Below are 14,546 nucleotides of genomic sequence, written 5' to 3' on the forward strand. Positions count from 1 at the left end.
ATCGTCCCAACCGCCCCAGGTATCTTTGTACTTTCGTGTCACGATGAGATAGAGCAAGAGACTGCCCGACATGAGCGTCATGAGCAGGCACCAACCCGTCGGTGCCCCAGCAAACCCCATAGTGTGAACGCACGCAATGAGTAAAAATGGAAAAAGAACTGCGCCCACCACAAGATTTACGGAAAGAGGAGTAGATAAATGCTGGCATGCAAAGTAACGTCGCAGTAATTCCAACATCATGGTGGGGAAAATACCCCACACCGAAATACGACAGTACTGTCCTGTAAAGACTATCACATCAGGATTCTGCCCAAGAAGCAGCAGAACTCGATCGGCAAACAGAATAATTGGGGAAAGGAGAAGACCAACAATCATTAACAGAAGAAACATGCGTTGAGTGTAAATGCCATACAACTTACTCATTGGATCTCTGCCGTATGTGTGGGAAAGCACCGTTTCCAGTGCCCCACAAAATCCCGAAGCAAAACCAAACGCCGTGGCATTAATAAGACCGTATGCAATTGAAGCACCACCCAACTCATTAACACCCAAACTCCCAACAACAGCAATCACAGAGACATTGATAGAAAACTGTGCGAGCTGAGCAAAACTTAGCGGGATAGTTATCACAATAATACGCTTAAATATTTCTCGTGTACTTATCGACTGCGGAATGTCCACTTGTTGGGCTGCTCCGCCAACAAACGAATTGTTCAGCGACGGCATAATTCAATGTAATAATAAAATTAACAACGGTAAATGTGATGCTCGCCTGTAAAACCTTTTTCTTTTTTTTTTTTTTTTTTACGGCTGTGCACCTCAATATATGTATGTAAACACACGTCTACTCCTGGAAAGCCAAATATAAGTACTAACTGGCTATATTTTTTTTTTTTTGTCGTTGTCGTTGTTGTTGTTTTGATGGTTTCTTTTAAAAGCCTTTGGCAAACCCACTCGTTTCCTTTTTTCTTTTTTTTTTTTTTATTATTTTATTATTATTTTATTATTATTATTCCTTTTTTCCTCGTCCTCTTCTTTTCTCGTGTGTACTTTTTTTTTTTTTTATATATTTTCCTTCTTTTTATTTTCCTTGCCTTTTTCCGCCCTCCCTCTCTCCCCCTCCCCCTCTCTCTCTCTCTCTCTGTCCTGCAAAAAAGGATCGCACACGGATATATGAATGCGTTTCTGTGCGTTGAAACACAACTGCACCCCTTAACCCCCTTTTCTTCTTCCCCGCCTGCTTCTTTTCTTTTCTTTTTTCCTTCTTTTTTCTCTTTGCTTCCCTTACGGCGTGCGCCTTCGTTAACGATGATGATACCGGCAGTCGGAATAACTTACTTATTTGCCCAAAATTAATTTCCTCGGCGCTGCGCTTCCAGCCCCCCTGCCCCCCCCAGCCCCACACACACACACACACACTTCTGTTATATCCCCCCTCGTTCCTACTTATTTACACCTGTGTGTTGGCAGAAGCAACGGCGTACGAGGGAAATGTGGGGGGAAACAAAAAAAAAAAAGAAAAGAAAGGAAAAGAAAAAGGCCCAAGAAAGGCAGATGTCACCTTAAAAAAAAAAAAAAAAAAACGCTTAACGGATGCTTTGCTTGGCTGTTATGTGTACTCTCACTTCGCCCTTTTACGCCCTAACCCCTTTTACTCTCTTTCTAATGACTGATTTTCCTCCCAACACGCGCGGTGTCCCTCGCCGTCTTTTGTTTGCCTCTGGAAGCACTCCAGCGGGAGATGTCAATTTGCAGGCTCTTCACACCGCTTCGGTCTTCATTTAAAATATATATTTATATATTGAAACACACACAAGAATAAAAAAAAAAAGAGAAGAAAAAGAAAAAAAGAAAAGAGAGAGAGAAAAAAGCAGATACCCATTGCGGAAGAGAAGGAAGAATAGAAAAGGATTCAAGACAAAAAAAAAAAAAAAAAGGTCAACACTCATTTCAAAACTTAAATAAAAATAAAAATACACAAAAAAGGCGGAGTTGATGCGCCTTTAAATTTCAAAGTATTCGCCTCTTACACGATGCATTAGGCTTTCACCGTCGTTGGCACCGCCATCCCTGCTACGGTTGCTGATTTTATGGTCGATGGTGGTAGAGCCGGCACAAGTCTTCGTGGGCAGCGGGGGAGACAATGGGGCTGACGACCCGAAGGAATTCGATGCGTGGAGGTGTCGGTACTGTCGCTGCAACGTCAGTGGTCGGCCCTCCAACCCTGCACTGTCCATCGTCCTGCTCGTATTGTACTGCGTCCCCATTTGCATGTATTCCTTTTCCAACGCCGCAGCCGCCGCCACTGTCGCCCCAGTCCGTCTCTTGCGGCCAATGACACGGCCAATAACTGCCAAACATCGCTGACGAGCATCCTGTGAAAGGGATAAACGCAGCTCCACTCCTGTTGAGGAACGACAAAGTATCACAGGAATGCTGATGGATGCAAGGCCATCCGCATTATTTTCATGATTCACATCCTTATTCACAAAAGAGGAAAAACCACAAACAATGAAGTTCCCTTCACGTGATCCAATGGCGTTAAAGAACTGGGCCACCCACGGCAGTGGCACACAACGCTCCTCTGTCTCAGCTTCATGCTTCATGGGTGCCGTGCTTCCCACGATTCGACGCGCCAACACTTTAGGGTCTTCCTGCAGCTCGGATATCTTCAGTACCTGATGGGACAATAGCCACTGCATCTCCGAGAAGGGAATGCGCAACACCCGCGATGTTGCATGACGCCGCAGGTAAAATGCACCGCTCTCCGTCAAGCCGCCTGTTGCCGCCTCAATAACAACAACGCCCAGCTCCAGCAATGCTGCCGTTGACGACGACAAGTTGGTAGTGGAGGGAATGGCCCTTATATGATCCCAAGTGCTCTCTGAAATGAGTAAAAGCCCCCGGGTCTCTTTCCAAGCGGCGCAAAGGCCACATTTTGTTAAAAATTCCTCCATTTGTGTCGCGCTATCATTAAAGAATCCGCCAAGATGTCGTTGTAACAACATGTTACCTGCCGATAGTCGTACTACACCGCAGGCATGCAGAATAGACTCTGCCGCAAGCTGACAACTGGAGGGAGCAACTTTCTTTTCCCTTACAATATCCTTTGAGGATGACGCAGAAAAAGGTGCTGAACCGTGCTGCACTTTACGCAATGCAGCAAGGAAAAAGCCCTCCGCACCGCTGTTACGGTGCGGAAGAACACGCAAACAGCAGGATTCAAGAGCTTTTTGAATCTCCCCATTTCCCTCAGGTGGAAAAAGTTCCACGGCGGTCCCCTCCCCCTTTGCTTCCGACTCTGCAAACGTATGTAAAAATCCGCCTGCACGTGACGGAACAAGCCAATGGGACAAACCACGACTAAAGTGCCAGCCGCTATCCGCCGTCATGAAATGTGGTGGCCGTATCAGCTCCACTTCACCATCGGCTAGTACGGTTGATATTACTGCCTCATTTTCCAAAGGATTCAGGGTGCATGTGGAGTAGACCACACACCCTCCTGCCGCGCACAACTCCACCGCGTGTCGCAGAAGCGACACCTGAGTAGTAAAAAATTCCATGGCTTTTAACGGGTGCCACATGCGCCACGACATGACATCCCTATGCATGCGGCCTTCACCAGAACAAGGGGCATCTACCAGTACCTTGTCGTATCGAACACCGCCCGATGCGATGGGTTGTGCCGGGAGTGTTTGACCCTGTATTTGCGTAACGGCAATACTCGGTGAAACACTCTGCAGACGCTGTGAGAGCGTCTTCGTGCGAGAAAATACGGCATCATTCGCTACAATGCAACCCGTCGCCAACAAAGATTTAGAGGATGAAGATATACCAAACATGTAGTCATGAATAAGAGTTGTTTTACTCCCTGGTGAGGCACACAAATCCAACACAGCTTCCCCGGGACGTGGATCAAGAAGAAGCACGGGCAACATACTCGATGTCGATTGAAAGGAAATGAGTCGTTCGTTTGAAAGTGCACGCAGCAGCTGTCTATTAGAAAGAAGTATATTGTGTGGTGTGTCTGGCGTGTCCAAGAGAACAAAGGCACCACACGTGGATGGAAGCCATGATAAAGGCTTTATGCCTGGCCGATCACGCAAAAGACACTCCACTGCTCTTCCGTACATCTGTGAGGTGTGCACGCGGAACCCCACAGGCTGGCGACCACGCATGGCTTTGAAAAGCTCCATCAACTCCACCTCATCCGCCACAAGTCCCTGGCGCATAAAATAACGAGAAAAGGAGGCATTTGGTGCCGTCACAACGTGATCCCGCCCCTGGCGCAAAGTTGCCAGGGCCGCCGTACTGTAGCCAGCGGCAACAAGAGAAGGGGTGCCACGCACCTCACTCCCGCCATTATCTCCATCTTGCAGCGATGGGGGCAGCACGGCATCATCGCTCTGCGCTGCGGGGGTCAATCGGCACCCCGCCTCCCCCATCCCGCCCAGCAGACGACGATGTTGGGTGAGCAGCGTTTCCATCTCACGCAATTCCTCCGGGGTACGGCAGGCCGCAAGGGCATTCTTGACCCACGTTGACTCCATCGTCAATTGCTGCTGCTGCTGCTGCTGCTGCTGTTTTTGTTGTTGTTGTTGTTGTTGTTCGAGAGTCACCTCCACTGCTGCCCGTGCAACGGCGTAACTTCCACGCCTCCGTGCCTCCTCAAAGACAAGATTGAGTGTGCCACGCACCCAACTCCCTCTCTGTCGCGGGCTGTCCCTGTAACGCCGCGGGACATGGCAGACATATTGACGTACCTCGCGTCGCACGGACTCGGGGCTCTTTAACAATGCGAAAAGTGACGTGATATTTCCATGCATCGATTTAAATGAGTCGTAGCGGCAAAAAAGTGATACCCGCATGGTTTCCACCCACTTTTTTTTTTAATTTTTAATTCGCCTTTTTTTGTTTGTTTGTTTGTTTCTCCTTCGAGTTCCGCTTTTATTATTCTTCTGCCTTCTTGTGTTGATCCTGCCGTGGATGGAGGGGGCCAACGTTACTTTCCGCTCCTACTCGCTTTGCCGACGCACCCCCCTCCCAACACTCCCACAGCCAACGGAAGAGTAAAAAAAAATTCTCTCCAGTATTTTACCACACGGTGGGGAAAAAGAAAAAAGGGAAAAAAAAAAAAAAAGAAGAAGAAGCGAATAAGGCAACCAAACACCATAGAGAACAATAATAATAACAACAACAAAAATAAATATATCCAGCTGTGCAGATATGAGTGGAGATATAAATAAATAAACACAAATACATATATATATATATATATACGGTTAGATGGGAGTTAGGAAAAAGGGTGCCTGCCGCAAGCACATCTCGAAAGTATTCCAAATATTTAAAAAGAAAAGAAAAAAGAAAAAAGAAAAGAAAAGAACAAAAAAGAAAAAAAAAGGGCATGTGTACATGTGTTTATATTTGTTTCTTGTCGTTTTCTCTTGCGTGTGTGTATGTGTGTGCGTGTGTCTTTTGTCATTTCAATCTCCTCGTATGTAAAGGCGGTCAACAATTATGTAAATTCATGTTCTTTTTCTCTCTCTTTCCCCCCGCCCCACAAATCCCTCTTTTTTTTTCTTTTTTTTTAGCTTAAAATTTCCACCAATGATACTACCTTCATACAAATACACACATAAATAAATAAATAAATAAATAAATGTGTATTTGTATGTGTATTTGTATGCATCATGGCTTTTCAGCTAACTTAATCCCTTTCTCCTTCACTCCACACAAATATACACAAAAATACACAAACCATTCGTTCCAACGGACCCCTTTTTTTTTCTTTTTTCTTTCCTTTTCTTTAAAGGAGAGAGAGAGAGGGGTGGGGGTGGGGGGGTATCAATTTGCTCACACGCTGATACATTTCCCTACCATCGCAGGTACAGCCCTAACCAGCAATGGCAATAATACTAATAATGATTACAAAATGAAAATACATACAAGTCATTCCTGGTAATAAAAGACAAAGCGTGAGTGAAGATGTTTTCTCCTCCCTCCCTCCCTCCCTCCTCCCTCCATCTAGCAAAAATAAAAATAAAAATAAATCACAAAAAAAAAAAAAAAAAAAATTCTAATTCGTAAAAAAAAAAAAAAAAAGAAATCAAAACAATGACACCTCACACTTTTGAAGCACTTTATTATTTATTCATTTATCTCCTTCTCTCTCCTTGTGTGCTTGTATGTTTGTTTAATTCTGCATGAATCATAATCAAGCGACTGTAATCCGCCTTTTTAAATACCTGCTACATACGCTGCATACCGCAACCTTTTGGGTTTTTTTTCTGACTCTTGTATAGATAGATAGATATGGATATGGATGAATCATCATGTACCGCCGCTCTGAAACTTGCGCCCAATGCGTACTTCTCCACCCCCTTTCTTTCTCCGAGACCTCCCAACATCTTCCCCCCTCTTCTGTTACGTTAAAGGAATCTTTTCAAGTGCAAAAAACAGTCGGCGTTGAAGTTCACGCAAATCTTCTTGCATATCTGCCCACTCCGCCTCTGTTGGAGCCCTTGTGTGCCGCTCAATACTGTTGAGTGTGAGCAATGAGTATTCTACCGCCTCCTGTAACGCCTTGGCTGGTCCGCCGCTGACTTTCTCTGAGTTCTCCGGGTTACTCCAGGCCTCTAAGCCTGCCGCAGTCTCCTCCGCATCTCCCTTGGCGCCAGCACCGCCATCCGGCTTCTTCAAAGTCTGCTTACGCATATTCGGCAGCGGCTCTAATGGGGTTACACTTCTGCTTTTCCTTTGCCGTTTTCCGTTGGTGGTGTTTTTACTTACCGAGTTGGAAGGTGGGGTGCCGTTGTGTACTTGCCGAAGTTGCATAATCTCCCGTTGCTGCTCAACAATACGATTCATAAGTCTAGCATTCTCCTCATTGCGTAATGTAATTACCTTCTGCAGCTCTTTTTCATTTTCCTCGGCATTCTCAACATCATTGTGCTCCTCCTCCTCGTCATCACTCTGATCAATCGTGTCAAATGGGACGTCAGCGTCTACCACCTCGACCGGGTACTTAAGGAGATCTGCCGGGGTACTTTTCGTTGGATGTGGAAGGGTACTAGGGACGGCAGCAAAGTCAACATGCTGCACGGTGCACTTATTCTCTGTAAAAACAAAGACATCAAACTTCATTTCTCGAGCAGCCTCTTGTCCCTTATCGGTGCGCATCATGCCTTCCACTTGTACGGTGACAACGCCTTGACTTTTATACTCTACAGAGGCTTCGGAATTCCAATACGCGTCAATGCCTTCCAATTTTTTCCCTTTGGCATTCAGCAGACGTATACGTAAAAATACACCGGGACTACTTGCTACCGCCACCATCTTTCCTTTGGTTTCAACTTGAACAGAAATCGGTTTTCCTGCCCATGTTCCTGCTGAAGACGTACAATACCACTCCGCTTTATTTCCTTCAATCGGTGCAATCGTCACATCGTCGGTGTCACAGTAGACAGAAAGTCGCCACTGATCCTCATAGGGGGTTTCTGTAAAAGGAATGTACACATACGATTCCCCTGCCTTTAGGTTAGCAGAAGTGGTAATGTAGCTGTTACTAGCAAAGTTGTTACTGGCGGCAAAGGTGGATTTTTGTGGTAGCGGAACAAGTGCCTTCAGATACCGCTTCTCCGGAGCAAAGGTGGTAAAGAGTCTTCCATGTAGACGGGGACGCATATTTTGTTCTTCCCCTTCCTCCTCACGGGACTGTGCACGTTGACGATCCACGGAAAGATATGATAACACAAATACCACACGGCAGTTTTCTTTCGGTTGCAGACGAATCTGAGAGTTACAGCGCCAATCAAATCCACTACCACCACGTCCCGTCAATTCGGTCCAAAAACCTTCCAAGACAGTACGCACCCATCCAACCTGCTCCGGCACTGCTGTAAGCTGAATGGGTTTGTCACCAAATGCGGAAAGTGCAAACTCCGTCTGACGACCTCGTTGACTTGTGAAGGGAACAACGACGTATGGGGTCTCACTCGGTTGAAGAGTACAATGAAGAACGTTTTCACAGTTGGAAGTATATTTCCCAATCTCAACCATACGTCCATGAAAGTCCAGCTGCTTAAGACCCGCCTTTGAAAGCTCAGGGTCTCCCTCAAAAAGAGCCAAACCCATGTACACCGTATTATTCTTCTTCTTCTTTAACATACGAGATTCGTAAAGTACGTCTTGAATCATAAAGGCAATGTCTGTTGTCTCCGTCACATATAGGTAAAATTGTGGATTGTCCATAAAGGTGGAAAAGATCGGCCGGCCACCGGAGGAGGTAACAGACCATTTATCCATAATGGTGACACCATAGTACGGGAATGGTGATTCAGTTTCTTGAGCAGTAGCACGACCGTACCCTTCACGGGCGGCATTTATACCAAAGGCTCGTGCAAGCCCTTCAAGTAAACGAAATTTCACTTCACCGTAGCGTAGATTATCCCGCGCAATGTCAAGATTGTGTTTGTTACTGCAGCATAAGTTCACCAGAGCATAGGAGGCAAGAATGGGTACCTGATGGTCACGTGTTCCTGCTGGACTAAATAATACATCAATAAGCAGATCAATTCCACCAAAGGAAGCTATAAGTTGCTGCATCTCGGAATCCCCATGAGCAAGACGACCCACACAATTTGTTGCTGCCTTCGTGAGGTTCACAACTTCCTCAGGGGCATTGCGTATCGTCTCAAGGAGTTTGGGAACAACCTCAAGCCGTTCAAAGCTGCGTCGTGCATCTGGGTACAGATCTACAATAGCAGCCACTGCTGTACATGCGGCCTCCTGAACTTGTTGGTTTGAGTAATTATAAATAAGTTCCACCAACTCCGTATATACAACAGGGGTAAGTTTCATTTTATTTTTCAGACAACCACGACATGCGGCTTCAAGCGCCACACACGCCGCCTCCTTGCAGCGCTCCTCTTTAACTTGTAATAACCGTGTCAGGGCATCCAGACCACCAATATCTTGAAACATCTCCCGCCCAGCATCATCCAAAACGCTGGCAATTGTCTGTGCCGCATTGGACCGGTAGAAGGTGGAGGCAGAACGGTCTACAAAGTACACAAGTCGTTGTAACCCACCAAGCTCACGAAAGCTCGCCTTCGATTCGGGGAACAAGACGCAGTGCGATGTTAAATCATCAAACGTTTCTGGTAGATTCGCCATAATGCGTGCAAGCTCTGTTTGTACCTTTAATTTCTTCTTCTGTCGACTCTGATGACGACGTTCGGCAAAGCGATCATTCTTTTCATCACCTTGCTGTGGGATTTGCTTCAGTTTTAGGAATTCGGCTGCTTCGTTGCTACGCTTATTTCGTAATTCCTCCTCCAGGCTCGCAATGTGACTTCGCATACGCTCAATCATTTCCTCCATTTCCGCCAATCGAGTGTAGTCAATTGCATTGCGTACAGGACGTAGGACTAACTGTAGGGCTCTCTTACCAAATTCGATCGTCGACTTCGTCTCGCCACTCCACAATGCACTGCAGGAAACGGCCAAGATGAAATGAATAAGATTTGACCCACCCAGACTAGACTGCAGCAAGTACGTGAGTTTACTGTCCTTGTATGGAACATGAATACGGCGTCCCTTGTGTTTTGCCTGCTCCACAAGTTTGGAGACAACAGTACCGAGTGCACTAAGGGATTTATTAATGTGGATTGCCTCCCACATGCTGTCGCCCTTTGCACCAGACTGTGTTAATCGCTCGGATCCTGCAAGATCAATAAGGTTCAGCTGCGCATGTGAACCGGGTAAAGAAGGCTCATCCCACTGCAGCTTCACCATCATAATCATATGACTGCGTGACGAGACAAGATTCATCTCAGTTGCGGACGTCGCACGCATCTCTGACGCCTTTGTGTAGAGTTTCATACTCTCTTCAAGACTCTTCACACGTGCCCATGTCGCATCTCGTGCGATATACTGCCCTGTACGGTCCATGTGTATTTCTAGATGTTTCTGGCCAGCCAATAGATCTTGTATCTTCTCTTGATATATCTGTACAAGACTCACCTCACAGACACTGTCTGTGATGTCTTTGTTCGCCTTAAACCGTTCAAATAAGGCGCTAATAAGTCGCGGCGTCAGTCCAATCCCTTCCGTTTTTGAGCGATTTCCCTCCATTGTGTACGTCTTGCCACTACCTGTCTGCCCATATGCAAAGACGGAGGCATTGTAGCCACTAAACAGCGTATTCAGCACCTCCGATCCAATAATGTCAAACACATCACTCTGCGCCGCATCGCGATCAAAGACGTGATCAAAGCGTGTCTGTAACTCCGGCCCGCCGTCTTCTCCTTTTATAAAGAGCGTGTCGGGCATCCGCGGGTCACCATGACAGATCAGATCGCCATTACCCTCCTTCTTCTCACGATCATTCAAAGGGCGTATACGCACGTACACGCGAGGGCGCGAGACGGCTGCCTTACTCATTCACACAAACACACACAAACAAACAAAAACAAAAAAACAACGTGAAGTTCAACGTGCTTCACCTTTCCCTAAACAACACTGAAACCACGCCAAACAACAACAACAAAAACAAAACAAAAAAGAAAGGGAGGGGAATGAAAAACAGACAACAGGGAATACATAAATAAATACACACAGATAGAGTGTGTGGGTGAGAGTGAGAAAAAATTGTCCACAAAAAAGAAAAAAAATAAATACGGCCATCGTAAGAACCGAAAAAAAAAAAAACAAAAAAAAAAGAAATGGGCTCCACACTCAGTTTTTCCCACGTGGCAGCACACGCCACACGGGACATGAGACTTCTTCCTCTGCTACCTTTTCGTACAGGAGCAAATAGGAGTCGGTAGAACGACTACGCCGTTTCTGCAAATACTCCAATGGCAGTACCTCCACCCGGATATCATCGGCTATGTGCCAGACCCTTGACGGCTTGCCCCCCTCCGTGTCAACATCGCTGCTGCCGGTGGTGGAGGTGGTGGTGGTGGTGCTTTCAACCTTGGGCGACTCTGATGCGGCGGCGTCCGTAGCAAACTCTGCAACGTAATGCCCGACAAAAGGGGAAAAACCGATATGTCGCACGAGGCCCCGTAGACGATAAAGGCAGCGGATGGCATCCACATGTGTCTCGGCGTCTTCCTCCTCTTCCTTTTCCTTTTTATCCATCTGCTCAGCGCTTGAACCATTAGAAGCATTTTCTCCCGCCCCAGATGGATCAATTGCCAACTTCCCCGTGTCCTCTCCCTCCTGTTGGTGCCTCTTCTCCGCATGCTGCTCTCGTAGTCTGGCTACACGCTCTGCCTCCCGTACGCACGGAGCCAACTGCTTCTTATCGCAGTCAAACTGTCCTTCCTCCCGCAACGCGTAAAGCGTAAGTTCATTATTGATAAAAACAGGTGTTTTGTCCTTTACAACACGCACATCATTATAAGAGTTAACGACCGTAGAATAACGATTCAGCTGTATCGCAAGAATCGGTGGTGCCGGACCCAAAAGACTGCCACCTTGATCCTGGTTTTGCGAAGAGCCGCAAGCATCACAGATGTATTTGTCAATAGACACATATCGGAGGTTGTAGTCCAATAATGTCTGAACGTCGTCGCAACGATTTATTGTTGATTTCTTTTCAAACGTTTCACGCAAAAGCAATTCATCCAGTTTCACTTCTGGCGGTTTACTGGAACTTATACCCACAGGTCCGTCAGGTGCGAATTCCCTGTTATCCGCAGCCGATGACGGTGGCGTCAATGTAGAGTCCGCCATCATTGTTTCTTCAATCCTTAGATTGATACACAGATTTATATAGGAATCCTTTGTGACGATTTCATGGCCACATCCCTCATTCCTGCAGCGGATGATATTCAATAGTTTTCCCCCAATAAGCTTGTTAATCCAAATAAGTGATGAATCAATGATGACGTTATTTTCAACGTCCTTTTCTTCACCCGTGTTTTCATCGTTCAAGATATGATTTCCCCCATATTCAGAAGTCATTGTATTATTCCCGTCATCACTCTTCTCCTTTTTTGCTTTCCTGCTTTTTAATTCTTCCATCGACTCCTCCTCAAGTTTGTTAATGACACTTAAAAAGAATTCATGCGCATCCTGCTGTTCCCCAGAGAAAAAGGATGTAGAAAAAAATTGACGCAACGGAGCCATGTCAATCCCATACATGATTTTTTCTGGCTTCTCAAGCAATCGGGCAAAATGCAGCAAAATCTGATGTACACTGTTAAAAGAGGGCCCCCGGTGCCGCTTATTAGGGATGAAAGACCATCTTGGGTACATTGTACCCATATCACCCGTTCCGTCACCGCTAAAGGCATCACTGTCGGGGGTTTCACTCAGTTTGGGGCTAAGCTCCAATTTATGTGCATCGTGCAAGGCGCGGCAAAAGTAAGGACTGCGAAGCAGAAGAGTCAAAACGCTGCATGCATAACAGTCGTTATGCGGGTTTATGAATCCACTTAAAAAAGAAGAACCACGGTCCAGCAGTGGTGGCCCATAAAACCCTCGTGAATAGTGATGAAGCATTGAATTGTTTGCAACGCTAGATGATAAGGCATACGCTTCCTTTTCTGAAGCACCATGAAGGAGAGAAAACCTGGATTCAGGTCTTTTGGTATCGTAATACGCTTCTCCAGGAAACATTGATGATCCTGCTGCTGCATAGGGGCTTTTTTCCCTGTGACCAGGCGATTCCTGAGACCCACTCTGTGGGGACTCACTTGCCAGACGATATTGCCTATATGCGCCGAAAAAGTGTGGGGAAACCGCGGCCCGTAGCGGAGGAGATGTCAAGTGTGTCTTCGCTGTTGCTGTTTCTGTTTCTGCTGATGTGGGTGGTGGTGCTGCTGGCGGTGGTTTGAATGGAGCCAGTAAACGCTGTTTCGGCATCCCAATATAAGGCGCCGTAAGAGGCGTAGTAACATTCTTTGAGGTAGTTGCTGTTTCCCTTGCACCAACTTTAGAAAAACAATAAAGTAAATATGAGGGGATCGACTTCGAAGTATTGCCGGTGGTGGAAGTATTCACCCCTGCCCCTCCTTCTCCTTCCCTTGTTAGAGCCATCTTTCCTATTGTAGACTCATTGTTGTCGTGATCACCCCACGCTAAATGCCATCGGCTTCTTTTCTGCAATGATGTGCCTGCGGTAACGGGCTCAGAGCACTTTCGGTGCGTGTCAGGAAGGGAAAGCCCCAACGTCAACGGGGCGTGATTCCATGAGGAATATTCCTTCAGCCGGGAATTAATTGTGGGAGCCGCGTAGTGATCCCCGCCCGCACGTGAATCATATGGAGAAATGCCTTCATTCGGTTTACCGTAGCACGGCGCCGCATACCGTGATGGCGTGACTGCCGTCTCACCACCTGTACCGGTGCTCTTCTTTTCGCTCATGTCAAAAAGGCCGCGACGTGCCTCCGTTGAGCTCATCGCTCGCGTCGCCTTGCCGTTAGCACCACCATTCACAGGCGATATTGCCTCCACTCGATTCTTCTTCAATACAGGAGAATATAACAGGCGTCCTGAAGCCGGAGAATTCTGTGTATTCGTCTGCTTCAAAGCATCATCCTTGTTACTGTGATTCGTGCGGTAGCGACGGTGGATCTGGTGATCACTCATCCCCATGGAATACGGTTTTTCGCCTTCCCTTTCTCGTATGTCTCCATCGACGCAATCCCCATCCGCATGATCGTTGCCACAAACGCCAGCGTAAGTGTTTTTACGCATTGGCGAAGTCGAATGGCTCCCATGGGCAAGAGGAAATGCTTGATTGTGCTTCAGATACCCATCATCACCCTGCAGTGCGTAACCTCTGGAATTTTCCGTGCGTTTGCTCTCGGCCTCCAGTACCTTTCGACCATATTTCATTTGGTAGGATGTAACGGTATTTCCTCTCGGCTTCCGTTCTTCTCCCTATCCCTCTTTCTCGCACAGTCTCTCTCTCTCTCCCTCTACGTATGTATGTATTTATTTATATATGGTTCTTTTTATTATTCTCCACCTCCTCTTCTCCTATTATATGCACACTTACCTTTTGCTTTTATTTTCTATTTTTTTCTTTTTTTTTTTTTTTGTTTTTTCTTGTTCTTTTTCGTTTATCGTGTTGCTGCTTCAATTGCTCTGTTTGCTCCGTGAAGTACGATGGCTGCTGCCTGTTCCACGGCCGGCCCACACACACACACACGCCCAAAGAGAGAGGAAAAAAAAAAAAGAAAGGGGGGGGGGTAAATCAGTACTTATGTGCACTGTGTGCTTGACTGCGTGCGTCGCGAGGAGCCGCACAGTCCGTTGTTTTTCGTTTTTTGTTTTTGTCCGTCACTCCCACACTTTTTGTTTTTTTTTTTTTTTTTTTTCAGCGGGTTCCTTCAAGTCTCCACAACTGTCTCGATGCGTCCTTTTTGTGTGTTTGTGTTGTGTTCACTTCTCCCTCCCCCCTGTTATCTGCCACGTCACCAGGCAATCCTACCCCCCCCTTCTCCCCACCCCTCCCAAAGACTTCCAAAAAAAAAAAAAAAAAAAAAAAAGAAAAGCAAAAAGAAAAAAAAAAATGAAAAAACAACCAC

General features: G+C 46.5%; 4 protein-coding genes across 4 annotated transcripts, besides 28 other annotated features; all 4 read right to left on the reverse strand.

The window, feature by feature from the left end:
* On the reverse strand, positions 1-726 carry Tc00.1047053511307.3 (membrane transporter protein, putative; the record flags this gene model as incomplete). The annotated part of the gene is made up of 1 exon (XM_802891.1): positions 1-726. A coding segment is annotated over one exon (726 nt), but the record flags the coding sequence as incomplete, so codon positions are not given.
* Positions 1-5,954: a sequence feature (heterozygous, Esmeraldo-like haplotype).
* Positions 783-806: a microsatellite.
* Positions 958-981: a sequence feature (T-rich).
* Positions 982-1,014: a microsatellite.
* Positions 1,015-1,100: a sequence feature (T-rich).
* Positions 1,106-1,143: a microsatellite.
* Positions 1,242-1,286: a sequence feature (T-rich).
* Positions 1,506-1,537: a microsatellite.
* Positions 1,563-1,583: a sequence feature (AT_rich).
* Positions 1,780-1,803: a sequence feature (AT_rich).
* Positions 1,821-1,870: a sequence feature (A-rich).
* On the reverse strand, positions 2,004-4,868 carry Tc00.1047053511307.6 (hypothetical protein, conserved; the record flags this gene model as incomplete). The annotated part of the gene is made up of 1 exon (XM_802890.1): positions 2,004-4,868. One exon carries the CDS (start codon positions 4,866-4,868, stop codon positions 2,004-2,006), a length of 2,865 nt encoding a protein of 954 aa, XP_807983.1.
* Positions 4,557-4,609: a microsatellite.
* Positions 4,882-4,902: a sequence feature (AT_rich).
* Positions 5,111-5,149: a sequence feature (A-rich).
* Positions 5,237-5,279: a microsatellite.
* Positions 5,348-5,401: a microsatellite.
* Positions 5,626-5,661: a microsatellite.
* Positions 5,955-6,030: a sequence feature (haploid, Esmeraldo-like haplotype).
* Positions 5,995-6,022: a microsatellite.
* Positions 6,030-6,071: a microsatellite.
* Positions 6,031-6,109: a sequence feature (areas merged during assembly that could not be assigned to a particular haplotype. This can correspond to areas where the two haplotypes were merged or to regions with more than two copies in the genome that were merged during assembly.).
* Positions 6,110-14,546: a sequence feature (heterozygous, Esmeraldo-like haplotype).
* Positions 6,424-10,443, reverse strand: Tc00.1047053511307.10 (kinesin, putative; the record flags this gene model as incomplete). Its single annotated transcript, XM_802888.1, has 1 exon — positions 6,424-10,443. One exon carries the CDS (start codon positions 10,441-10,443, stop codon positions 6,424-6,426), a length of 4,020 nt encoding a protein of 1,339 aa, XP_807981.1.
* Positions 10,698-10,725: a microsatellite.
* Positions 10,738-13,851, reverse strand: Tc00.1047053511307.20 (ubiquitin hydrolase, putative; the record flags this gene model as incomplete). Its single annotated transcript, XM_802889.1, has 1 exon — positions 10,738-13,851. The coding sequence occupies one exon, from the start codon at positions 13,849-13,851 to the stop codon at positions 10,738-10,740; it is 3,114 nt and encodes a 1,037-aa protein (XP_807982.1).
* Positions 10,945-10,969: a microsatellite.
* Positions 13,888-13,936: a sequence feature (CT-rich).
* Positions 14,022-14,075: a microsatellite.
* Positions 14,311-14,336: a microsatellite.
* Positions 14,484-14,539: a microsatellite.

The sequence above is a fragment of the Trypanosoma cruzi genome, genomic scaffold (assembly GCF_000209065.1).
Source record: "Trypanosoma cruzi strain CL Brener 1047053517089 genomic scaffold, whole genome shotgun sequence".
Taxonomy (NCBI): domain Eukaryota; phylum Euglenozoa; class Kinetoplastea; order Trypanosomatida; family Trypanosomatidae; genus Trypanosoma; species Trypanosoma cruzi.